The 26,820-nt window shown below is 37.8% G+C and overlaps 1 protein-coding gene across 2 annotated transcripts in view; it reads right to left on the reverse strand.

Moving 5' to 3' along the window:
* The window catches only part of astn2 (astrotactin 2), a 433,109-nt gene that overhangs the window by 289,668 nt on the left and 116,621 nt on the right, over positions 1-26,820 (reverse strand). The window contains exon 3 of one of the 2 annotated variants that reach the window (XM_077206840.1): positions 14,192-14,341. The exons of the other annotated variant lie outside the window; for it this stretch is intronic. Within the exon in view, the coding sequence (XP_077062955.1) occupies positions 14,192-14,341 (150 nt within the window). The remainder of the gene's footprint in view (positions 1-14,191; positions 14,342-26,820) is intronic. 2 annotated transcript variants of the gene reach the window in all.

Here is a 26,820-nt window from a genome sequence, read left to right on the forward strand (position 1 = left end):
ACAATATTGCATTACTCCCTAATAAGTTAAATAATTGTGTTACTTCCCTAGTGAAAGCAAATATTTTGAGCTAAGTTACTAGAAATACATTTACATATGTATGTACATAATAGAAAAAATACTCTGCAATTGTATTGTTGGTATACTAAACTGAATTATTCAAAGTCTGCTAAATTCTGTACTTTAGGTATCCAGAAATAGTGCTGAAGTCCAACTAAAGATATACTGAAGTATATTTGATTGTGGAACTATTGCAAGTATACTTTATGTTCACTTTAAATATCTTGCATTTAAAGACTGAAACTATACAGATATCATGCAATCGATATTAATAATGATATTAAAACACAATTTTCATGCTTAATATTAATAAATGTGCATAGTGCGATGAATAAATACTCCAAATAAAATATAATTATAGTTTATATCAGTTAGTATTAAGTGATATGCCAATATATATGTTATAATAAGACCCTTTCACACCAAAAGTGAAACGAATAAGCCTTGAACTGGAGGAAATGATCATTCACACCTGTCCAGTAGAGGGCGCCGCTCAAACTATCCTTTCAGCTCTGCTGCTATTCTGGATTGATGAAGAATAGGACGATGAAAAATACTTAAATACATGAAGCTTGATCAAGTGTAAATAGTTCTTATGTTTTTGATGTTCTTTAAGATTTTTTTTTAGCAACCTGACAGACGAAAATGTAATTGTTGCACTGTGAGTTTATGGTTTTACACATCGAAATTGTACACAGCCTCTGTGGATAATGTAAAATGGCTTATACAAATTTAGGACTTTGAAAAAACTGTAAAATTATATAATTACATTTAAAATTTATATACACAGAGGAAGAAAAATAAATGATTGCTTGACAGCACAGAGCCACAGTTGAATCATTTTAACCCAATGATTTGTTCTGTGACTCTTTGTACAGACATTTGTCAGGTTTTCTTCTTCTGTTGAAGCTCGAGATGCTCATCTCAAACATGCTGGAGAACATGAATATGTGTGTTTTTTTTTTTTCATGTAGCTCCAATGCTGCTGTCAATAACTTTCCAATAAACTTTCACTAGATGTCACAGACTTTCGAACCCAATAATGCACTGTAAAAAGCAACGTGTTTTTAAAAAGTGTGACTGAGGTTTTGCAGTATCTCTATCTCACTCACCTCCTTCAGGGCTAAAAACAAAACCCTCAACAGCTGTAAATCATACAGACACAAAATGTCTGGCGCACTGAGCTGTAATCACAGTCTATTGTCATAAAAAAAAAAAAAGAGTGAAATGTTCCTGAGAAACCTGCCTTTCTCTTTCACACATCATCATCACCTCTCCTCTCAGTCTCTAAAACTCACATGCGATCCAAACTTTCATGTTTAAGCTTCAAACTACTCAAATTAAGCAGTAGAGCAAGAAGAGATCTCATGTATAAGTGGGCCTGAGAGAGACGTCTGAACAGATCAAACCAGTCAGTGTAACAGAGGAGAGAAAGACTGAGATGTAGCTAGCAGAGTATATGCAAATGAGCAGAGCTCAGTCAATGAGGGAACATTAAAATAAAAGCATCAAAGCAAAGGACAAGAGGGAAAAACTACAACCAATTTAATTTCTGATCTGCATAGTTTGCACGGTCAAGTATATGCCGACTACACAGCTGAATATTACTCTTTCTTTTAATAATGGTGTTTCATGAGCCAATAATCACTATAGCCATGCATATTAACTCTTTCCCCGCCAGTGTTTTTGAAAAAGTTGCCAGTCAGCGTCAGCACTTTTGATAATTTTCACAAAACCGGCATGGCCCCCCGAATATTTTGTTTTCATGAATATCAGTCTGAACATGCAATATATCAAAAGAAAGAACATACTCTCTGCTTTAAACGTTTTATTCAGCTTCATGCACTCTCTATCAACACTTGAATGTGGGTAAGTTTCATGACAAAAGCATGAAGCACGTTTCTGTCAAAGACTACATCCAGATCGGATTCAGAACGATAATCAAAACAGTAACAGAGCGAAATGTGCAAAAAGCAACGTCTTAAATCTACAAGTTAGAATATTTGAGAGCGTGTGTATAAACACAACAAGACTGTGAAAATGTAATTTCGACTAGAAAGGAAGTATAACCTCACAATGCCTATACAGCAGCGGCATCCTTCAAGATGAAGTATCACTGCAGTCATGTGTTGTTCACGTACAGCGCAAGTCACTTATTTAATGTATTCATAAACCTAGTGCTTTTGTCAACAACATAGATCTGTTCAATTCATATTTGATTGTGGGCCTATTTTTCACAGAATCTATTTACTGGCAGCAGAAAAAAATATGCATGTGTGAAATATATTTCATTTGTCCCTTTCCAGTGGCTCTGAATTGCACCAGCCTTTCATCTAAATTACATGTATATAATCTCAGATCTAAACTTAGTGAGCAGCCGTGCTGTTTATACTGAAGGCATATCCTTCTAAACGACCGGTCACACAACAAGTTTATTCAAATACTATACTTTTTTTTAACTAAATATAACTATACTTTGTTTACTTTTTTTTAACTTAAAGATAAAGATACTTACAGCAAGTATACTTGGCTTATACTGACAAGTATAACATATATTTGCCTTGCACTTAATTTTTAGATTTAGATATACTTAAGAAAGGTTAGCGTAAGTATTCTAAGTATACTTTGCTTGTAGTCGTATTTACTCTTTTGTTACTGCAGCATATATTTTACATTCAATCTTATTAACTTACATGTTTAAGTTTATAGTAAAATAGCATAAGGCCAAAAATAGCCAATCTCTATATATGTAATATACATAAATCATTGGCATAAATCGAATTATATGTATTGTACATAGAAGTTAACATCAAGTAATACAGTTAAAGTAAAAAAATAAATAAACTAAATGGTAATCTATAGTAAACTTAAAGTGCAAAAATAATACTCAACTATCAGTATGAGGTAACGTTCATTTAAAACTTACAAGTTTACTTGCAAGATAAACAAACAATCAAGCAAACTAGTTTACTGAGAGTATACTTCAAAATGTAATTTTATAAAATAGTTAGCTACAAGTATATAGGAAGTTAATAGTTCACTTTGCAACTACGTGTAAACTAATTCTAATTAGAGCATTAGTAGACTTTATTAAACTTTCAAAAGGCTGTAATGTTATGGTTAGGATAGGGTTCGGGTTAGTAGAAGAAGTTGACTTGTAGTTGGCAAGTTACTTATAGTCAGTATAATGTCTATTGGGGGACCAGCAAAATAAAGTGTTAGCAAATATTAAGTAGAGTATTAGACGGTCTACTAATACTCTAAGAACAGTTAGTTGACATGTCATTGCAAATCTACTTATAGTTAGTAGAATGTCTAAAGTGGACTAAAGTGGAAATAAAGTGTAACCAAAATAAACTTGACTTAGGCCGCATGTCCACCAAAGTGTTTTTAGCCAGCTGAAAACGCTAGGCGCTCTGCTGAAAACATCTAGCTGTAGGCGCTTGAGAGCGTTTTGGCAGCGCAGCATTTTTTTTCTGTGTTGATTCTATATTAAAATGTCGATACAATGCAACATATTTTCTCTGGTTCTTGTTTTAAATTTTGTGTTCCATTATTATGCTTGTTGTTGTCATCTGTTGACGTTGAACAAGCAGAATGTGGCGGTTGGTCGGTGTTATATTTGTCCCGCCCCTCCTCCACTGTGATTGGACGGTTGGGTAAAAAGTGACAGTGATGAGCGCTGCGTTTTACCCCAAAGTTGAGCATTCTTCAACTCTTGCCGACCTGTAAAAAATGCCGGGCGCTTAGCGCTTCAGCGTGAAAAAAACACTCAGCGCCTCATTACGCTCATGGCGTTTAAAAAACACGGCGCTCCCATTGAAACAATTGGAAAAATACGCCAGCTGTGTGAAAAAACGCTTTGGTGGACAGACAGCCTTAGGCTATACTTCTTTTTTGCAAGGGAATACACATTCTTCTGTGCCGAAAGATATCAATGCTGTCTTTGGATGATGCATGCGAGGTAGGAAGGACACGTTCAAATCCAATGTTATCTTTACTTCCTGTCTCCTGATTTTTGAAAAATTAAACTTCTTTAAATGACATCTTAAAGCCGAGGCAAAGCCACATACATCCGTCTCACACAGTTATGGAAAGCTGGTGTCCTTCTTCCTCCAACCCCAATCAAACATACCTGAACAATCAAATCAAGATCTTCAGGATTACTTCCTAATTACCAGCAGTGTGTTTGATTAGGGTTGGATGTGAATTACTCGAGGACAGCGCAGCTTACACAAGCTTGCAGGAGTGAAAAATAAAAATACAATTGTAATGTTTAGGAATTCAGGCAGACAAAGGAGTAGCTATTGTAACTAACAAGGGAACAGCAGCAGGGATACATGAAGTGAACAATCCAACACATTTGGACACACACATCTTCAAAATAAGAGTCGTGACAGTAATAATGCTTCATCAACACCCCCTTAAAACTGCGTCAAAACAAATATGGACTTGTACTTTTAAAATATACTTGACTTGTATGGGATCATTAAAGGGATAGTTCACTTATAAATGAAAATGATGTCATCTCTTACTCACCTTCATGTTGTTTCAATCCTGTATAAGTTTCTTTGTTCTGTTTAACCGAGGAATGTTGGTAACCAGACAGTTGTTGGTAGCCTTTGACTTTCATAGTATATTATTTGGTTTTTTACTGTATTTTAATGGTTCCTTTAACATATTATGTTGTCTATATTTACCGTTGCACCTACATGTCTACTAACTCTCATTAGAGTATTAGTAGAGTATTAGTAGAGTATTATTAGACTGGTAGGGTCTGTTGAAGGACCAACACAATAAAGAGTTAGCAGATATTAAGCAGACAGTCTACTAATGCTCTAATGACAGTTAGTTGACATGTAGTTACAAAGTTAATTATACTCAACAGATTGTTCGGTCCCACTTTATATTAAGTGGCTTTAACTACTATGTACTTACATCGAAAAATTAGTACAATGTACTTATTGTGTTCAGGTTGTATTGTAAAACACTGTTGCTGCTATTAAGGAGTGATACTGGTAAGGTTAGGGTCAGGTGTGTGTGATACTGGTAAGGTTAGGGCCAGGTGTGTGTGATACGGGTAAGGTTAGGGTCAGGTGTGTGTTATACAGGTAAGGTTAGGGTCAGGTGTGTGTGATGCGGGTAAGGTTAGGGTCAGGTGTGTGTGATACGGGTAAGGTTAGGGTCAGGTGTGTGTGATACGGGTAAGGTTAGGGTCAGGTGTGTGTGATACGGGTAAGGTTAGGGTCAGGTGTGTGTGTGATACTGGTAAGGTTAGGGTCAGGTGTGTGTGATGCGGGTAAGGTTAGGGTCAGGTGTGTGTGATACGGGTAAGGTTAGGGTCAGGTGTGTGTGATATGGGTAAGGTTAGGGTCAGGTGTGTGTGATATGGGTAAGGTTAGGGTCAGGTGTGTGTGATACGGGTAAGGTTAGGGTCAGGTGTGTGTGATATGGGTAAGGTTAGGGTCAGGTGTGTGTGATATGGGTAAGGTTAGGGTCAGGTGTGTGTGATACGGGTAAGGTTAGGGTCAGGTGTGTGTGATATGGGTAAGGTTAGGGTCAGGTGTGTGTGATATGGGTAAGGTTAGGGTCAGGTGTGTGTGATACGGGTAAGGTTAGGGTCAGGTGTGTGTGATATGGGTAAGGTTAGGGTCAGGTGTGTGTGATATGGGTAAGGTTAGGGTCAGGTGTGTGTGATACGGGTAAGGTTAGGGTCAGGTGTGTGTGATAAGGGTAAGATTAGGGTCAGGTGTGTGTGATACTGGTAAGGTTAGGGTCAGTTGTGTGTGATACGGGTAAGGTTAGGGTCAGGTGTGTGTGATACTGGTAAGGTTAGGGTCAGGTGTGTGTGATATGGGTAAGATTAGGGTCAGGTGTGTGTGATACTGGTAAGGTTAGTGTCAGGTGTGTGTGATACGGGTAAGGTTAGGGTCAGGTGTGTGTGATACGGGGAAGGTTAGGGTCAGGTGTGTGTGATACTGGTAAGGTTAGGGTCAGGTGTGTGTGATACGGGGTAAGGTTAGGGTCAGGTGTGTGTGATACTGGTAAGGTTAGTGTCAGGTGTGTGTGATACTGGTAAGGTTAGGGTCAGTTGTGTGTGATACGGGTAAGGTTAGGGTCAGGTGTGTGTGATACTGGTAAGGTTAGGGTCAGGTGTGTGTGATATGGGTAAGATTAGGGTCAGGTGTGTGTGATACGGGTAAGGTTAGGGTCAGGTGTGTGTGATACGGGTAAGGTTAGGGTCAGGTGTGTGTGATACGGGTAAGGTTAGGGTCAGGTGTGTGTGATACTGGTAAGGTTAGGGTCAGGTGTGTGTGATACGGGTAAGGTTAGGGTCAGGTGTGTGTGATACGGGTAAGGTTAGGGTCAGGTGTGTGTGATACGGGCAAGGTTAGGGTCAGGTGTGTGTGATACGGGTAAGGTTAGGGTCAGGTGTGGTAGTATGGGTCGGTTTAAGGGTGGGTTAAGGTGTAAGGTCAACAGTGTAATTACACATGTAATTACATACATTAATTAAAACTGTAAGTACATGCAGGTATTTTCAAAATATTAGTACAATGTAAAAACATGTATGTAAACACAATAAGTCCATTTCATATCAAAAACTAAATTTTTCAATGTTAGTACAGAGTAGTTAAAGCCACTTAATATAAACTGGGACCAATTGTTCTATAGGGACCATCAAAATAAAGTGTTACCTATTTTTTTCCTACTATTGAAGTCAAAGGACTGTTAGATTACCAACATTCTTTAAAATATCTTCTTTTATGTTCAACAGAAGAAAGAAACACATACAGGTTTGGACCAACATGAGGGTGATTAAACGATGACAGAATTTAAATTTTCAAGTGAACTATCCCTTTAAAGACTGATTTCCACATGAAAAAAGAGCACGACTTACTGAAATGAACAAGACACATTTATCCAAGTTAGATCAATCTAATATTCAATCAAATGTTAAGGAGACCACCTATCCAACTATCCAAATAACACCCAACTGTGGTATGATTCCTTTCTTCAGCCATGACTGAGGCTGTGAATAATTAGTGTCAGGAGTATGAGTGCTGGTGTCAGACCTCTCGGCTTGGACACAGATGGTGTTCTCCCCTGCAGACACACGGGTCACGTTAGCATAGCTAATCACTGTCAGAGAGACACTTCATATCTGCGCCTGCCAACACACACTTACCATACTGACACCAGCTCTCGCTGTCTTGTCATGTTTGGGGATATTATTCTGACTGAATGGCGTTAAAGATCCACAATGGTAATTGATTGACTCTGAGGGCACACAAATAGAAACCTCACGCTGAGCTTAATCAAGCTTATTAAACTCGTACAAGAGTCTCCTTCCTACATTTTAAGGTATAGTTCATGCAAGATGTTGATTCTGAAAACATTTTCTCACCCAAGCACTGAGCACCAGTTGTCCATAAAACGTGTGTGTTATACTAAAAAAGGTTTGTGCGTGGGAATGGCAAAATTTTAAGTAATTAAATATTTCCCCATTACACGTGGCTCTCTAAAACACGCACACCTTTATGTAAAAGAAGTGTACTTAATCATTCTTAAAGTATATATATATATATTCTTAAATTATGTATATATATATATATATATATACATTCTTAAATTATGTATATATATATATATATATATATACATACGTATATATAAATCATTGCTTGCAGATAATATAATATGAAATGTGACCAATGTGTGGGTCATTGGTCATTTTCTTTAAATTGGGATTTATTCATCACATGAAAGCTGAATAAATAAGCTTTCCATTGATCTATGGTTTGTTAGGATATGACAATATTTGGCCGAGGTACAACCTTTTGAATATCTGGAATCTGATGGGGCAAAAAATCTAAATATTGAGAAAATCGCCTTTAATGTTCTCCAAATGAAGTCCTTAGCAACGCATTACTAAAGAAAGGAAACAAATGCAATTTACACCATTGTGAGTTCCCCACCACTAAATTCAAGTGTTTGTGTGTGTGTGTGTGCGTGTGCGTGTGTGTGTGTGTGTGTGCGTGCGTGCGTGCGTGTGTGTGTGTGTATGAATATGTGTACATGCCCGTATGTGTTTGTCTGTGAGTGTGTGTGTGTGTGTGTGTGTGTGTGTGTGTGTGTGTGTGTGTGGTTACAAAACTGTTCCACACATTGATCAACTTCGTCGTCTTTCAGGTCATCCTCTTTTGCACAAGCCAGTCTCTGGACATTCTGTATCATCATCACAATCATTTGCGAAAAAATCATTTACTATGTTCGTTAAATTATTGCTGTAATTAAATTTTAAATTGATCAAACGCGCTATCTCAGAATCCATGGCTTGCACCGTAACCATTGTGGATTGTGTACACTGCGCACGCGAAGAAGTCGCCAGCCAATGAGAGGCGCTGTAGTAATTCCCAAAGAGCGGGCAGCAGCGAGCGAAGTTTGTAGGCGTGGTTTTTTTTTTTACTTTTTTTTGCGCAATTTTGCGGCATCCATTCACAAAAATATATTTTTTCATATTTACGGTAGGAAATATACAAAATATCTTCATGGAACATGATCTTTACTGAATATACTAATGATTTTGGTATAAAAGAAAAATCGATAATTTTGACCCATACAATGTATTGTTGGCTATTGCTAAAAATATACCCGTGCGACTTACGACTGGTTTTGTGGTCCAGGGTCACAAATAAAAGGCTACTTAAGTTTACTTAAAGGGAGTTAAAAGACAAATTAAAAGTGTACTTTGTAATAATGTAAACTTAAATGTTTTACTTTAAAGTATATTTTAAATAATTGTGTTTTTTATAATAGTTTGTCATGCTTAAAAGTACACTCATTTTGATGTATTGTCTACAATGTGATAAACAGGTTTAAAAATTGTACACATGATTAAAAAGAAAGTAAATGGAAGTTAATTTGAATTGACCAAAAATGCTTGTCAGTACATTCTGCAGAACACTTTAAACATATTTCAAAGACAGTAGATGGAATTATGGAATTGCATATAGTGGGTAAAAAACAACAACAACAAAAAAACACTGTTAAGTTCAGATAATTGCATTTATTATAAATGTTAACTATGAAAATAAATACATGCAATTAACATGCAATTTGTCACTTTCACTTTCAAAATCTGTCAGCACATGCTTCATATGACCTACTTTAATTGCAATCTGATGCTCTTGTATCAGTTTTTTGGAACAAAATGAGCGTGAGAACATTGAACTATTCCTTTAAACCATTTGCACAAGCCTCAAGAACTTCTAAACCAATCAAGTGTGTTCCAGGCTGGCATCTCTGACCATAAAACTGGCATAAGCAGCTCCCCAACCTCAACCTTTCTGAGTCTTAATCTACTTAAGAGACCAACCCCGCGTGTAAATCCATGCAAATGTGCAGTGGGAATTGTGTGGAAAGCAAAATCACCAGCCATGAGAGAAAAACTGAATTTCTCGACACAAAATGCAGCGTCAGGCACATGGGTATTACTGTATCATACTGACCGCAATATTTGACCGTGCATTTGATTCATTTGGTTCCTTTTTAATTCTGGAAAGGCCTAATCTACTCGTAGCGTCACGATGGATTCTCACTTCCTCTCGGTTTAATTGAGTTCCAGCTCTGCGCCAGAGTTTGTCCCATTAGCTTGTTTGTTATCCTCAGTGGATGCAGAGAAAAAAGAAAAAGAGCTGTTTTGTGCTGAAGGCAATATTTTTTGTGGGCAATAATTAAAGGTCCTGGAAAGATTTTATTTCAAAGAGCCCAATAAAGTGAGCCGGTGCGGTGAGGAGTTTAAAAATCAAGGCTAATATTGATTCTTTTCACACTTCTCTATTTCAGCGCTCCGACCCGGCACACTACGCATTCGCTCGGGTTTAATTTCAGGGTGGAGAACGGCGCTGGTAAATTGTGGCTGAGCACTGAGGCTAATGGGATGGGATGTTTTTAAGCTCTGACCTGATTGGGCGTCAGTGGCGTGTTGTGAATTTATGAAATGATGAGGCAAAGTCTCTTCAGTGTTAAAAAAAAAAATGCATATTTATGTAGTGTTTTAATTTGATGTTTTAATGGAACTGAGCATTCTTAACGAAAATGGAAAAATTGAGAAATGACTAGTACGTTAACCAATACGTTAATATTTGTTTAGTTTAGGGTCAAATTCTCACTATTGACTAGTTGCTTATTAGCATGCATATTACTATGATATTGGCTGTTTATTAGTACTTATAAAGCACATATTAATGCCTTATTCTGCATGACCATATTCTACATCCCTTAATCCACCCAGTACATAAACTTAATAAATACCTTACTAACTATTAATAAGCTATTAATAAGCAGTAATTAGGAGTTTATTAATAGTTAATACATTTTGAGAATTGGACCATAAACTAAAGTGTGACCAAAGCTTGTATTACAATGATGTTTAGCCTATTAAAACAAAATCAAGTTTAAACAAACATGTTTTGTTTTCTACTTTTCTGATCATAATTCACCAGATACAAATACATACGGTTGTCATGAGGGTCGATGGACATAGAGGCAGAGGTCTAATTTAACTAAACAGTTCATTCACAGACCAAGCTAATTTTGGTTTTAACATGTGGTTTACTTTGTAATTAGTTTGTTCATTTCCACTAGTTTGACTCATTCAGGCTGATTTGCAGACTGTTGTGAAATCTGCAAGGGTAATGAGCCAGTCACAGTGTGATAGAGGCTTCTCACCTGTGTGTCAGTGTGTATTTCCTCATTCACATTCACAGCACACACAATGAGAGACGGTGCTCTCTCTGAAACAGTCATTGCTGGACAGTTTCGATTCAGAAAAATAAGCTCTTAATCCTGTAAAGAGGAAAACTATTTATAATGTACACTCTAAAAAATGCTGGGTTGTTTCAACCCATGTTTGGGTCAAAAATGGACAAACCAAACCATTGTTTTTGTTTTGTTTTTTTGTATTAAATGTTTAACCCAACGGTTGGGGTTGTCCAAAATTGACCCAAACATGGGTTGAAACAACCCAGCATTTTTTTAGAGTGTAGGTTATATTTATAATTTATATAATTTATATAAATATATAATTAAAGATGGTCAAACTTAAAACTTAAAGCCTTAATACTGTGTGTAGTAAATCATGCGCTGCCCTTTAACGCCTTTCAGCAGAGGTGTGTGTCTCCAGGGCCGGCGCCACGGGGGGGCGTGAGGGGGCGACGCCCCCTCAACGGGACTCTCCCGCCCCCTCAGATCACCATGAATGTAAACGGGATTGTACTGATAAAATATGCTATTTAAAAATCACATTTGCCAATTACATTTTCACATTTTCTTGTTTTTGTGAATATTAAGCTGAATTAATAATATTTTAATTAAGGACAGTCTGTTAGACCAAGTCGTATTTTGATTGGTCGTTTGATTTTGCGTGCTCGCTCACCCTAGCATTACGTTAAATTTCTCATACGGGAAAGATCACACGACGGCTACGGACTGTAGAACGGATATTCCATAATTTCAAGGTTGAATAATGCATATCGGGGGCAATCGGGAGAGTCGGCATAGGCGGAGGGTGAACCAACTCCAGGGTAAGGCTAAGATGTGCGCTTCCCCTGCATTTAAATAGATTTCCTAACCATGTAGTTTTAACCAACGTCGCCTAGCATAAACTTAAGCGTCCCAGTATAAACGCTCCCGTTAACTCACTTGTTATTAGCGCAACTATACGTTTACAAACTGTTAATTTGAGCAAAAAAAAAACAAGCACTGTATGCCTGGCAGCCAATATAAATAAACATTGCCTTACTTAATGCAGCAAAATCCTGCGTTTAGACATGGCATCATGCGTTGATGATGCCCTCGTTGTTTAGTTTTGTGGTTATGTCACTCTCAATTAGAGCTTAGCTGCTAGATTCTCTGCCCGAGCCCGAACTTGACCCGAACCGACGATATTTCCCGTCACTATCCTCGGGCCGGGCCGGGCCTTTGATCTAGAGACGTGCACTCAACGCAATAGAGTGCGGCGCGGGACTAGATTTGATGGCCGAGCGCGGGCGCGGGCGGTAATGCACTCACTCTGTGTGTGCGGGTTGCGGGAGAATAAAACGATTCGCGAATCACGGGACTCCCTCAAACTAGAAATATTTATGAATAAAACATAAAAAGTAATACATTTTTATTCTTCTGTTGCAGAAAAGCAACAAGAACAACTATATGTGTGCTTTAACAAGCTTTAAAGTTAATGCTTTAGTAACAAATTTATCAGGAGCATTTATGCTGATGTCTGATGTGTATGATGGCGACACGTAGTATTTGTATTTTGGAGGTACAGAAAAAAAGTCTATTTGTGGGCAGGAGCGGGATAAAACATTAATGTTGCGGGCGGGGGAAAGTAACTTAGAAAGTAGTTGAGAACGTCAGTAAATTTAGAGGAAATGTTGCTGATTTTTTAAACAAAATAGCTGTCGTCTTTGTCTTGCCAAGGCTAATTTCATAGCTAGCAATTTTTATCCCTAAACAGGCTCGGGCTCATAATTACAGTTAATTTGTCGGGCCGGGCCGGGCTCGGACACAACGTGCAAATGAATGAGTATTTAAAGTGATAACAATTTAATAAAAACATTGCAATTTATAAATTATATTGCTTTCATTTATTTAGAAATTGTTTATCGAAAAAAATGCATACATCCTGCAATTTATAAATTATATTGCTTTCATTTATTTAAAAAATTGTTTATCGAAAAAAATGCATACATCTTGCAATTTATAAATTATATTGCTTTCATTTATTTAAAAATTGTTTATCGAAAAAAATGCATAAATCCTGCAATTTATAAATTATATTGCTTTCATTTATTTAAAAATTGTTTATCGAAAAAAATGCATAAATCCTGCAATTTATAAATTATATTTCTTTCATTTATTTAAAAATTGTTTATCGAAAAAAAATGCATAAATCCTGCATAAAATGAATTATCACGCGCATGAATTATCTCTGCGCGTGCGCACGCATGCAGTTTACGTCGTTTTCCACAGACCACAGCTGAGCCAGCCCAGTCGCGCTTATCATTTGGTTATGGAGTGGAGGAAACTGATCCTAGACCAGCAATTATGTGCAGCATTTCTTTATAAAAGCAACTAGTAGAAGCAGTCAGGCTGCTTTTGAGGGAGAAAATTTCACTCGAATTGTATATTGCTAGTCTCAAGTCCGTGGCCAGGGGAAGGCTAAGCCTTTTTAGCAAAAAGTTTTTTTTTCTCTCTCTCATCAAAACGTCTTATCAATCGTCTATAACAGTCTATATCAAGCAGGGACACGTTTGTGTGCATTTTCTTTTGTGAATTCATTGTAACGAATAGAGTCTCCCGCAACAGCGATAGATTGAAACGCGCGTCAGTGTGAAAACTGCGCGAGCCACAAGACAACACTGTATCCGCTTCACTGATCGCAGGGGCAACGAGCACTTTGATCACTTGATTTAAAAAGCAACACATTTAAGCGCTAGAACAACTCTAATTTGACAAACGAACAAAATGAATCCTCTGCTAGTTAACTGGAGATGTTTTATTAATTTGTATTGGTACATCCGTGCCGCGAAGATGTTTTAAAAAGTGGTGGGGAGAAGATCGACCCTGGCCAAAAGTGGTGACGTGCGTTAATGTGAACGCCCCCTCTCGGTATTTCAGACGCCCCCTCATCAGCGCTTGGCTGGCGCCGGCTCTGTGTGTCTCACAGCCTTGTGTGTGTGTGTGTGTGTGTGTGTGTGTGTGTGTGTGTGTGTGTGTGTGTGTGTGTGTGTGTGTGTGTGTGTGTGTGTGTGTGTGTGTGTAAATATACACACACACATATATTGGACTTGTGTTCACCACAGACCTTACAAACCCAGAATTGAACCAAACTCATTGACTTCAGGTTCAAAAATAAGAACTTATTTACAGGGTTTAGGATTCATTCCCGCAGAACTCTATTGATTATTTCATGGATGTCATCCGTCCCTTCCTAGTGCACTAGGTTTGGGAACAGATCTAACACTGATACGTCAATGAAAGACATTCGAGAAATCTATTAGGTCATGAGCAACCACAACAAGAGCTTTTGTGTATGTGTGTGTCATTGGGTTAGTGCATTGCAAACCTCTGGTGTGAGTTTGTCCTCTCTTCCGGCCAGTGGAGGAGCTGTGTGTAACGTTCTGGAAGTGTGTTATCTCCATAGTGGTGTTGGTCCGGAAACTCTCTTTAAACCTCTCCATCAGTGCCTCCACGCTCTCTTGATCGGGGTCCATCGCTGAAACACACACACACACACACACACACACACACACACACACACACACACACACACACACACACACACACACACACACACACACACACACACACACACACACACACACACACACACACACACACACACACACACAAACACACACACACACACACACAAGGCTGTGAGACACACACCTCTGCTGAAAGGCGTTAAAGGGCAGCGCATGATTTACTACATGCTGAAAATGCTGTAGTCATGGTTATCTATTCCTGTGTTAAAAAAAAAAAAAATAGAGAAGATAAATGAACGTAAAGGGCATGAGATGATTTACTCAGTAAACGGTTTGTCCTTAAAAGAGAAATGAGGACATATGAGTTATGCACAATCTCCAGAACTTCATCTATCCTGTCTTTAACACACTCTCCTTTCCTGTCCACAGTCTTATCTCTCCACATCACCTCTTTGCTCTTCTCATGTACAGGCACGCTTTCATGCATTTTGGAAAGAAGGCTAAAAAGATTTGGAATCTGAAAAAGTGCAGGTCATGAGGGAAGAGTATTTTCTCTTCAGCAGTTACAGTCGTAGTGTGCTATGATAATCCTGAGATGGTTTCCTCCTGAAGATTCAAAGTTCAGCGGTAACAATCCTTGAAAAATGTCCAAAACGTCCAAAATAAACTTTACAGTAGCAGTGATTTAAAATAACTACATGGTCAATAGTATGTGAACATCCTTGACCGTGTTTTCTGACCCTTTAATTTCAAAACCAAGGCCACTGAGATACTATAACTTCCAGTGGATGTTGGAACGTGGGTAAAGGGATTTGCTCCGGGTGCAGTAGCATCAATGAGGTTTTTTGTGAGAGTGCACTTAAGTGTGTTAAGAAACATAGTCATGAAAGTCTACTCTCTTTAAGTGCACTCAAGATTATATTATCTGCAAGTACATCTATTTAAAAATATACTTTTAAGATTGGAAGTACTCTACAAGTGCACATTCAATACAACCAAGTGTGTTTCTTTTCCCCTGCGACTGTTCATTGACTCACCCTATTCTACTAAAATTGTACAGATTGCAAGCCTGTATGCTTTATTTTGTAAATCTGTGTAGATTTAAACAGTTAAACCCATAGATCAAAAGGCGGTGTCCACATACTCTTGGATGTAAACCTTTATTTTTCATTCAGGTTCAGGGAGTCACGCTATTAAGGTCATACTATTACTCTTACAATTCGTCTAGAACCATGTGATGTTACAAGCCAAATGGAGAGTAACTTCATGTTATTGACTTGCCAAAAAATGAAATTCCACGCAGATGGACCGCATCCGGCAACCTTCACATGTGTGTGTGTGTGTGTTGTAGTTTATGCAGGGTCACTGAAAGATTTGAGTAAACGTCTTGGGCCCCCCGTTTGGAAATCAAGAGCACTTCCAGACGGGGGGCCAAAGGAAAGATGGGCAAGGGTGGTGCGTTGCTCACAGCCTGCAATGTTAGTATTATATTTCCAACTGGCTGTAAAACAGACTCCCTCAGGGGACACGGCTGACCCATCTGAACATGTTCTGGCCCATTTGCACCACAGCAGAGGCATAATATATAAAAATAAACTTCCCTCTTATTGTCTGCGCCAGGAGTGGGAGGAGGTGAAACAGAGAGATGGAGTGGGATGAGTTTGCCTCAAAGTCGCAAACAATTTATCTCCCACCTCCATTACAAAGACCCATCGCTACTCCCAACGGCCGGTGCTGCATCACAACTTCAATTAACTTGAGATATGTAGAGGGCCGCTCTCTCGGCAGAGGTTTAATGGCTCCGGACAGGGCCGATTTCCCCCCGTACCGTGAGGCTTTATGTTGAAGGCCCCCTGACGGAGAAGTTCGCAGATGGATGAAGCCGTGGTCCCTGTAGTGAGCGACTGGTTATTTATTTTGCTGGGCTTCACTGGTGTGTGCCATTTTGTCTAATAAGCAGCTGCTTGTTTAATGTAAGTGTTACACTCATGTGTGGATACTGTTCACAAGACACAAGATCAGTGTGGAAAACAATCTAATCACTGCATTTACAGAATAAGTCATCTGGTGTTTTTCTTTTGTAGGCTATGAGTGTGGAACAAGGATAAAGGTGAGTGTCTACAACCATAAAGTTGCAGTCACATTTAATGTTTTTTGGCGAATTTGCACAGACACAATCTGTTCATTACAAAAGGAATCTATGCAATCAGGACGTTTGTACACACACATATACGTATATATACTAGCAAATTTCAACTGCCTGTTTTTTCCCTGTTCTCCCAAGTTAGTTTCCTTGGTTGTTAATTAGTTTTACACACCTGTTTCTGTTCAGTTGATTACCCTTCCTGTTTGTTTAAGCCCTCAGTTTCCTTTGTTCAGTCGTCAGGTTTATGATTTATGTAGTGGTGATGTAAAGTCCGATTCGGTTCTTTCAGGCAGTTCGTTTCAACGAACCGGTTCAAAAAACGATTCATCGGTTCTTTACGTCAACAAGCAATGATGGAACTACGCATATTTTCTGTCATTTGTGTCAATGCATATTGAAACATTCAAATAAAAGGTTATTTGTGTGAACGCATTTTGCTGATTATTGCCTTACATTCATTTAAGGTAATGGTGTTTATGCTCACAGATTCATTCGCGGATCGTTTATGTCGGATACGACTGACCACCAAGCCTACATCTTGGATAAGATTCCTAAAAGTTTTGCACCTACAGCACACATTACAGACATGCATAAACACAGATATGATCTTCATGTCTAAAATGTATAGAAATAATAAATCAGTCTTTTAAACTCCTTGATTTCACTTATCAACTTAAAATGTAATCTGAATGCACAATACACTATAGTAAAATTCATGTACATCTCTCAACAGAAAGGTTTTTGCAGGTTTTAATAAAATGTTATTCAATGACAGTAGTACTAATAAGTGTACTGGAAATATGCGTATTATGCCTACTGTTATTAAAATAAGGGCAAACTTCGACAGCTGGTTGAACCGGCTGATTCGGTTCTTTTTGAGTCGGTCGTGTTTCTTCAGTTTGTGCCTCATCAACCAGGAACTAAAGTTCGATTCAGTTCGATTAATGAACCGGCTCAAAAGAACGATTCGTTCAAGAACCGAACATCACTTTAGTGATGTGTGTTCACACACATAGAACACTATGTAGTTGTTATGCTGTTTCCTGAGATTCTCTTTCCTGTGATCTAGTGGATTTATTATTAAAATCAGTTTTCTTGTTCTCCTCCTCTTCCTGCGCTTATTACAACATGACAGATATATACTATACAGCAAAACTCAAATGATTGATTGCTTGTATCATCACAAAATGCAAACCATATAGCAGCTCTAATATGCTTACTAGAGCAAAATGACTATATTAAGATAATATAAATATTAACATCATGGTTTTTCAAAGCTAATTTGAATCAATGTGTATTGTGAAAAGTGCTAGATAAATACATTTAACTTGACTTGAAATCAGGATATGGCTAGTTGTCTAATCAGATGTTTCACCTGTTTTATTGTTCATCAGGCAAAAGTCAGAAATATCTCAAAAAGTTGTTCAGTATCATTGATGTTCAAACCACAAATAGTGTGGAAAGAGTTTTGCATTGAAGTGGAATCAAGGATGATCGAAGAACATAGCTAAATCCTATAGGAAAAATGATGTCACCATGGCTGCAAATAAAATGATTCTAAATGGAAAACACCAGTTTCTAAATATTGTAAAAGCACAAAAACAATAACAGCAGTTCTGCTGTGAACTGCATGTGTTATTCTATCTGTTCAGCTCAGTGGTAGATTTGAGTTAAACACTGTTTCTCCACTGTGGACCCATAACAAAGACAACTGAAGACTAAATGCCTTAATTCAATTTGATCGTGCTCTGTCAGTGTCGATACAGCTAAAGTCTCATTTGACTAATCTCTCACTGAGGCCTACAACACTATTGCACACATGCTAATTTCTCTAAATCAATTCATAAACATGTCTTGTGTATTTGTCAATCCAAAAGAGGGTAACATCCTCTTTCCATTGACCAGGGTAAAGCAGAACATAACATATGTATAATAAAATCTTGGCAAAGACCACATCTACATGGCTTTTGAAGTTATCAAGCTTTGTGTTGAGGCTCTTGGGAGATTTAAACTGTGAATTACAGATTAAAAGCAACAGTCGTTCTCCTTACTCTTTTAAACTACATCTACTGTATATGTATGCAATGCCACACTATCGATCATGCTGTTCTGAATATCAGCACAGCTGTGATTTGGCCACTCAATACTAGGGGTGGAAAAAAAATATTGATGTAATCAATATGTAATGTTGCAATTCTTTTTATGATGTTGAAATATTTGTTTTTATTCTACAATCAATATAATTCATATTCAATTGCTTTATTTTAGTCTTTGATTGTAGACGAGGTGGAGAGAAGTTACTGCATATTCAGTACTGTGAAAAGGCCAAATCTTAAAAAAAACTGGTGTGAGGCTCGGCTCGGTTTGCTATTCCACTGCAGTTTAGTACCGCTTTACTGGGATTATAGACTGATTGTTTTAGTTGTGCGGCCTCTACTGCCGTGACATCACCATAAACGTGACACAAACAAACGCACAACACAGGAGGGTTAAGTGTCTTTTGTTGCAAATCCAGTGATGCTGGCAGTGACGATTCTCTCTGACCAATCAGTGATCTGCAGTGTTTACACGTCACATTTGACTATTGGACTATTGACTACTGAGGTGGAACTATTTAAGTGAGCCGTACCATGCAGCGGAAAAGCTTCCTATGAAACAGATTTATGGTCATACCACCCAAAACTAATTCTATTGTACATTTTATTGACACTCGTGCTGTCGCCTTTTTCGCCTTTCTCCACCTTTGTCGCCATTGGCTTTTGGCTTGCTTAGTTGGAGACTAATTTTATATTTAACAATATTATTACAATATTGTTTTCCTGTTATCTCTTTAAAGCTTTGAAACAATCTGTATTGTAAAAAGCGCTATATAAATAAAGGTGACTTGACTTGACTTGACTTGACTTGACTTGACTTGAATGCAGTGAAGTCCAAGGATTTATAATGACCATTTTGTATTACCGTAATGATCGAGGATCCTGAAAAAAACGAAAAACTTTTTTTGGGAAATATGAATCTTCATATACATCATTTATAGTCTGTATAATTGTATGATTTTTTTTTTAATGTTAGCAAAGCAAACAAATATTGCAAAACGTTGTAATATCGAATTACAATAGACCTACTTGTAGAATCGGAATTCTTACAAATCACAATACATATCGATTTGGCACCCACGTACCGCAATGGTAATGATTCGGGAGATATGTTTATCGTCCTATCCCTGCAGAAAATGTCATGCCATTCGCAGTGCGTCATGGGATTAGGAGTTCATTCACTTTTTTCTGATTATCATGACACACCCACACACACAAATGATGTAGGATTCCCTCTGAAACAATTGTCACTCAGAAATTGCTATTAAATTTCACAAATAACGACAAAACAGATTGCAAGTAAGAAAGACACTGGTCCAGAAACACTAATAGTCCTTGAAGAGTAACTAGGTAACACTTGAGAAATTAGTTATGAATTTTATGACCATGTTCAGAGTAAAACGACTGAGACACGTTTATTTTGTGATTAGTAAATCATTGGTAATTCACTATAATTTGACATTGTTAGATATTGGTTTCCTAATGAGGCTAATCTCATTCAGTAATTAATTATTGCCTAATTACAAACTATCTCAGAGCTAAATTAGCTATTTAACACCACTAGTTAATCTTGTTTCTATAGTAGATGAAGTGTTAATAGTATTACTCATTTGTCGTGCATTACTTCGAGCCTTGTTACCTTATAATGACGGACCATATAAGTGCAACCAAAAATACTTTCAGAGCCAAAGCATTGAAAAAGGTGACGTCTCAGAGAGCAAAGTGTGGTGAAGGCGCAGTAATGCTCAGTATTCCCTGTCGGGTCTTTGACTGTGCTCATGGCTAATCCAGCCACAGCTAACCAAACAAATCGAGACTGAGCCGGATCCACTTAAGACCCGACCTGCCATGACTGAGAAGTACAGGTTAACTGCTCCATGCATATTTCATGTCCGCGGCCCGTGTTTGTTCTGTTGGGAGTTGGAGATGAAATCTTTAAGAGTCTGCGCTGCTCAGACGCCCATTGTTCATCAGAGGGTTTGCTGTGTGTCCGTCTTGTTCATGCTGTGACAGTTTATTGATTAGGTGCTTATAAATGCAATCAGTTGCCTTTCCAGGGCCATCCCATCATTTGTGTTTAAATGGGATTTTGGGGTTTAGTTGGCCGTTGTTCTAAATGTCCAATGGCGAAATCATTCACGACAGCCAAGATAGGACAATTTGTTCAGCAAACTCAATTCTTACTGACCGCGCTAGACATGGATCAATAAAACGTACAACTTTTGTTGTACTGCACAAAAACAACATTGATGTTGAAAATGACAAAATATTTGTTTAGCCAATAACCAGGTCAGCGTGTAAACAGAATCTGGCGCTTCTGTCCCAGTTCAGTGACTAACCTGAAGAAATTGTTTCTAATGATTTACTCTTTAACTGTGCATTTTTACAGACACAAAGTCTGAACTGGGTCGTCTGGCACCCCGTGACTGTCTGGACTCCCCTGTGATATTGACCACACAAACCGAGACAAAATCACTGCTACACCCTGTCTGAGGCTGGAATACAACACATGATTTATAACCCGATTTACAGCCGACACAATTTGCCGAAAGTCAGAGCCAGTGTGCAGATATTGAACAGTCGGAGGTAACAGATTTCACAGATAATCATGCAGTGTACAAACTCTGATTTTTTAGCTTCAGTTCTTTGTGTCAGAAGTAGCACCGGCACTGGGATTTGTCGTGTCACACCGCATCCAGTGTAGACAGCATCACTGATTATAATGGGTTTTATTTGCTTTTGTCGCATCACGTTGCGCCAGTCATTCGTTTAATGCACGAAGGTCAGTTTAAATCTGTAACTCTATAGAGAGTTGGCAAGTGTATGATGCCTACAATAAAGTTTAAAATCTGTTCAGATTTAAAAAGTTGTGTAGTGCATTCCAGCTTTTACTTTGTGAACATAAGTGAATTATTTGAAAGATAAACACCTCAACCATTCTTGCGCTTTCATGTAGGTTCTTTATGCATAAAGGTTAAAGTTTACAAAAAGTATTTGTTGACATTAGATAGCCGCATTTACATTTGTTAATAGGAACTAACAATGAGCAATAGTTTTAAAGCATGCTTCTTAGTTAGTTTAGTTCATACCAAAATGGAAATTCTGTCATCATTTACTCACACTCGTGTCGTTTCAAATCCATAACACTTTCCTTGATCTTCGAAGCACAAATGAAGATATTTTTAATAAAATCTGAGAGATTTCTGTCTCTCCATTGAAAGTCTTTTAACTCAAAACTCTGACGCTTCAAAACATTCATAAAAGAGATTCATATGAATTGAGGGGTTTAATTCAAGCCTTCTGAAGAGACACAATCACTTTATATCATGAACGGATTTAATTTAGGCTTTTTTTTTCGGATTAAACTATCCGATTCATATAGGTTTATTTTATGTTCCCTTTATTAAAAGCATCGGAGGCTTTCATTGGAGGGACAAAAATAAAACAGATTTAATAAAACAAAAGTCTTAGGAGTTTGGAACGGCATGAGGGTGAGTAATTAATGACAGCATTTTTTTTTTTTTTTTGGTCAAGTCAAGTCACCTTTATTTATATAGCACTTTTTACAATACAGATTTTTTCAAAGCAGCTTTACAGAGATAACAGGAAACTAATGTTGTAATAATATTGTTAAATGTAAAATTAAATGTCCGCAACTAAGCAAGCCAAAAGCCAAAGGCGACAGTGAACTATCCCTTTTATTTCAACATTTACTACTACATTATTAAAATCAAAAGTTGCATATGTTAATATTATTTAAATTACCTGAGCTAACATCAATTAACAATGAATGGTTCTATTTTTATTAGCTTTATTAACTGTTCTGTAACAAATGTGTTGCTTATTGTTAGTTCATGTTAGTTAATGCAATGTCTAACGCTACTAATTCAACCTTTCTTTTAAGTGTCACCATATACATAAACGAGTGTTGAAATACAAGGAAGTCTTTAAAAAGACAGAGTGAAATTAACAGCAAGAGCATCAAACCACTGACTCCTTCATCTTCTTAACCGCTGCCACCGGGAAATGAAGAAAGATGCATGCATGGGTCTGAAAAAGAGATCTCTCAAGAAGATGAACAACTTAATATCAGAAGTACGAGCATGCCTGCTTTTATCTAAGACAAGATACATATTTGATCTGCCCTGTCTAGCCTGACACAGCAGGAGTTCAAGAACACATGGAATAAAGGTTAGAGAAAAGCTGCATTTTCAGCATCATTAGTCCAGTCTTCAGTGTCACATGATCCTTCAGAAATCAGTATAATATGATGATTTGATGCTCAATAATCATTTATGATTATTATCATGGTTGAAAACAGTTGAGCGGCATCACATTTTTGTTTTTGAGGATTCTCAACGTTTAAAAGAAAATCATGTATTTGAAATACCGTAGGAACGTTGCTTTTGATCAATTTAATGCATTTTTGATGTATTTGTTTATTAAAATCTCACTCTTTTGAACATATTTCTGTCAAAAAATCCATTATATCAGTCAGCAAGGTTTTTACACGCCTTGATTTTGTTTGTTTTGGACCCCTGTCATGCTGTCGAAGATGACATTTTTAAAAGTGATTATTTGAAGATTGTCCAGGAAGCGTGGAGTAATGTGAAAATGCGCACCTGTCACCTTTGCTGCGAAATTATTTCTGCCATAAGCACCAGTGAATTATTTCTGCATTCACAGATAGACACAACAGTGATCTGCATGATTTTGAAGAGTGACCGTAACCAAAGCAAATCCATTCGTCATCATCTGAAGCCCTGCGCCCTTTGTTTCTCCTTCACTCTCATCTTATCTCCTCTCCTCTCTTATCAGCAGCGACAGTGGGCTAACAGTGTCTTTAGGAATTGGACACAGCCAATAGTAGTCTGTCGAGGTCTAGAGCTTGATCTCTGCGGAGTGATGCCAGCAAACCCTTCAGATAATCCACCAAACCCACTAGGGGCGCATGCTGTTTGTTCCATCTTAAGCGTTGTGTACACTATGTGTCTATTACATGGGTCCCGTGTGACACAGGAGAATGAGATAGAGGAATGCCAATTACCCGCTTGACTACTCGCTGAGCACTAAGACATAAGAAGCGACGGTCAACCATAATTCAGAAAGAAACGGCGTCAGGGTCAAAGTCAGTTACAATCTGCAGAATCACTCGTCTGGCTGTCTGTGTACAGCAGATGCTCATAAGAGCATGAGAACTGTAATAAAGAGAAGGACTGACAGGCAAGCTATAAACGCCTCTCCTGAGAGATCGTCGACGGTGACAGACGTAGAGACGCTAGAGGCAGATCTGTGTCCAAATGTCCCATAATCTGACAGAGTGATGGTTCATGGCAGTTCAACCGTTGTCATGAATGTTCATGTTTGCTGTAAACACATCTTAAACACTGCAATTTCAAATCGAATTAGACATTTCATCAGAGAACTTTATAGAGGATATGTCTTTAAGTAAATGCTATGCAAAAGCTGAACACAGCAGAGTTTCTTCCTCAGTATTTTTGCCTTGTGTGTTGAGAAGCAGAAATGCATGTTTTAAGACTTTATTTCAGAGAATACGTGCAGATAAGATCGCTTTAAGCTTAAAGTCGGCATGAATTGGAAGTTGCGCTAGTCTTTTCTTCCGTATTGTGCCGTATATCCGAGTGAAACGCTTCTGGAACAAGAACACATGTGGGCGGGACTTGATTTTGTCTGTGGGGAATTGATTGGATGGTTGTGGTTTGCTATTGGCTGATCTCATGTGATTGACAGGTTGCCCCGCCCTCTTCATCAGATAAGAGATGAGATGCTGCAAGAGGGAGGGGAAGTTATTCTGATTCAAGATCACCAGGAACATGAATTTAAAACAATAATAATGATGTGCACCCAGGAATCATTTATAATAAATATGGCAATATTCTATAAAAAAAATAAGAATTTGGATTTCATGGTGACTTTAAACCTCATTAAGCTTTGTCAAGACAAGACCAAAACATTGCCAATGGGGAGAACAAATTATATATTACACAGTTTTATGTTTCAAGCTAATTTATCTTTTTTTAATGATATACAGACTTAGAAAATTACATAACAACGATTAGATTAATTAAATGAAGAATTTCTAAGTATGTGTTTTTCATGCTGTCGTGCTGGTGAGACACCAGGCTTTTTAACTAGATTAACTAGTCAGACTGAACTAGTCAACCAGATTCACCAGAGAAACCAATATAATTATAACAAGTATTTTTATTGGAGAACATGGCCCGTTTAAACCAGCACAAACCAGTCTTGACCAGTATAGAGATGTGTACTAATAATACATTTAAAATAATTAACAAATTCTACCAAATAATAATAATAACAATAATAAATATAGCCGCATGGGAAGCTATTTCAAATTGTACGTGGCACACTTCCTGCTGCCAGATGGTGGCCTTATGGATGTGACTCACAACAGCCACTTCCATGTGACCCAAAATACAGATCAAATCTGATCAAAATCAGCCAATTATGTGAAAACTGTATGTGAGACTCATTCTGTTTCCCAGTTTCCTGTGTAATCCCTCACCATGGCAACACGGTTTAAAATATCAGGAATCTGTTTGCAAGCATAGTGAGTGTTTAACAAAAATCCCGGTTCACAAATCGAAAGTGACAGACTTCCTGTTGACTGTCAGTGCCAAAGTTGTTTGTGCTTGATGAGAACAATATGTGTACTGTGTTCCATTCATACACCAGGGTTATTATTGTTAACTAAAACCTTAAAAAACTTTATTATACGCATGTATTATACTTTATATATATATATATATATATATATATATATATATGTGTGTGTGTGTATGTATCTACTTATATTTAGACTTATTTTGTTTCAGCTACTTCCCAAGGAAACATTTCATTTAGTTTAACTTGTACTAAAATAACAAAATACTAAAATACATTTAAATAAAATAACATTTAAATAAAATGAATAAAAAAAACAGATGACACATTGCCTTCTGTGTCCGTGTATGGAAATAACTATCAGCAGGAATCAATAGTCTATATTCGTCATTCAAAAAGTGGAACTGAAACTAGACCTGCAGATATACAAACCTTAAACAAAGCAGCGCTTGCTTACTATTTTGAATATCAATCATCACTTTGTTCATTCCAGACGGCTCATGTTGTTATGAAAATATTTGTGTATTGGTATGCTCAGGTAAGAAGCTCAGGTAACAGACTTCTGTCTGAGCTGCCGACTTCTTCGCTTGCTTTTTTTACATTTACGTTTAATCATTACAGTAAGCATACGGTTTTATTCAACCCGACTTACAAATGAGGAGAGCAATAGAAGCAGTTCAACTAACAATAGGACGACAACATGCAAGTGCTGTGATCATATGCAAATTCTGGCCAACTGACCCGTTGGTCAGCCAATCAGAGTGATCTCTCGTATCGATTCAACGCACTGAATCAGTCAAACTCACACCACATGGTACACACTGCTAAAACTAGCCTGACAGACGCTCACCGACGGCTTGGTGTGTCACGGCTCTTAGTCTTCTGAAGGTTAATGGGATGATAGAAGGACTGTTAACTTTACGGCAACCAAAATCAATAATAATGTGGATGAAACAACAATTACAGCCTTCGAAGAGATGGAAGTCCACCAGGAGCCATTTCAATTTCTTTCCAAATCCCTGCAGAATTTGAGTTCAGGTGACTCCACAGGGAGGAGAGCAAACCCCATCTCTCTCTCTCTCTCTCTCTCTCTCTCTCTCTCTCTCTCTCTCTCTCTCTCTCTCTCTCTCTCTCTCTCTCTCTCTCTCCCTATCCTCTCCTCCGCTGGCCCACTCTGAAGCGAGAACAGAGGGAGAGATCCTGAAAAACAAGCTGGATGCTCAGCAGTGTGTATTCCCTCTGTGATTTATTCAATTTGAGAAAATCTGGGAGAAGCAGCGAGAGCCGGTTCTCAGGGAAAGCATCCAGTGACAGAACTTCTTCCCAGCGTGACGACAGAACAAGCGAAGGGCACAGATGGTCGACCAAGGGAGAACAAAATTAAGTTAAATACACTTATAACGCAAAATGATCTTGTGAATGCTATAAAAGATGGCAAGCCTACACTGTTTATACAGTACAGTGTATTACACACAAAATGAAGTTGTGTATGTCGAGTCTCTAATCTAAATTTTAAATGTGTTCATGTTTTAATCGTTTGGAAGTCATGCATCTTCTTTTGTCCATTACAATGTTTGCTTACAATGAAATAATGATTATA

The sequence above is a fragment of the Siphateles boraxobius genome, unplaced genomic scaffold, assembly GCF_051911475.1.
Source record: "Siphateles boraxobius isolate OS27281-9 unplaced genomic scaffold, OSU_SipBor_1 56, whole genome shotgun sequence".
Taxonomy (NCBI): Eukaryota; Metazoa; Chordata; class Actinopteri; order Cypriniformes; family Leuciscidae; genus Siphateles; species Siphateles boraxobius.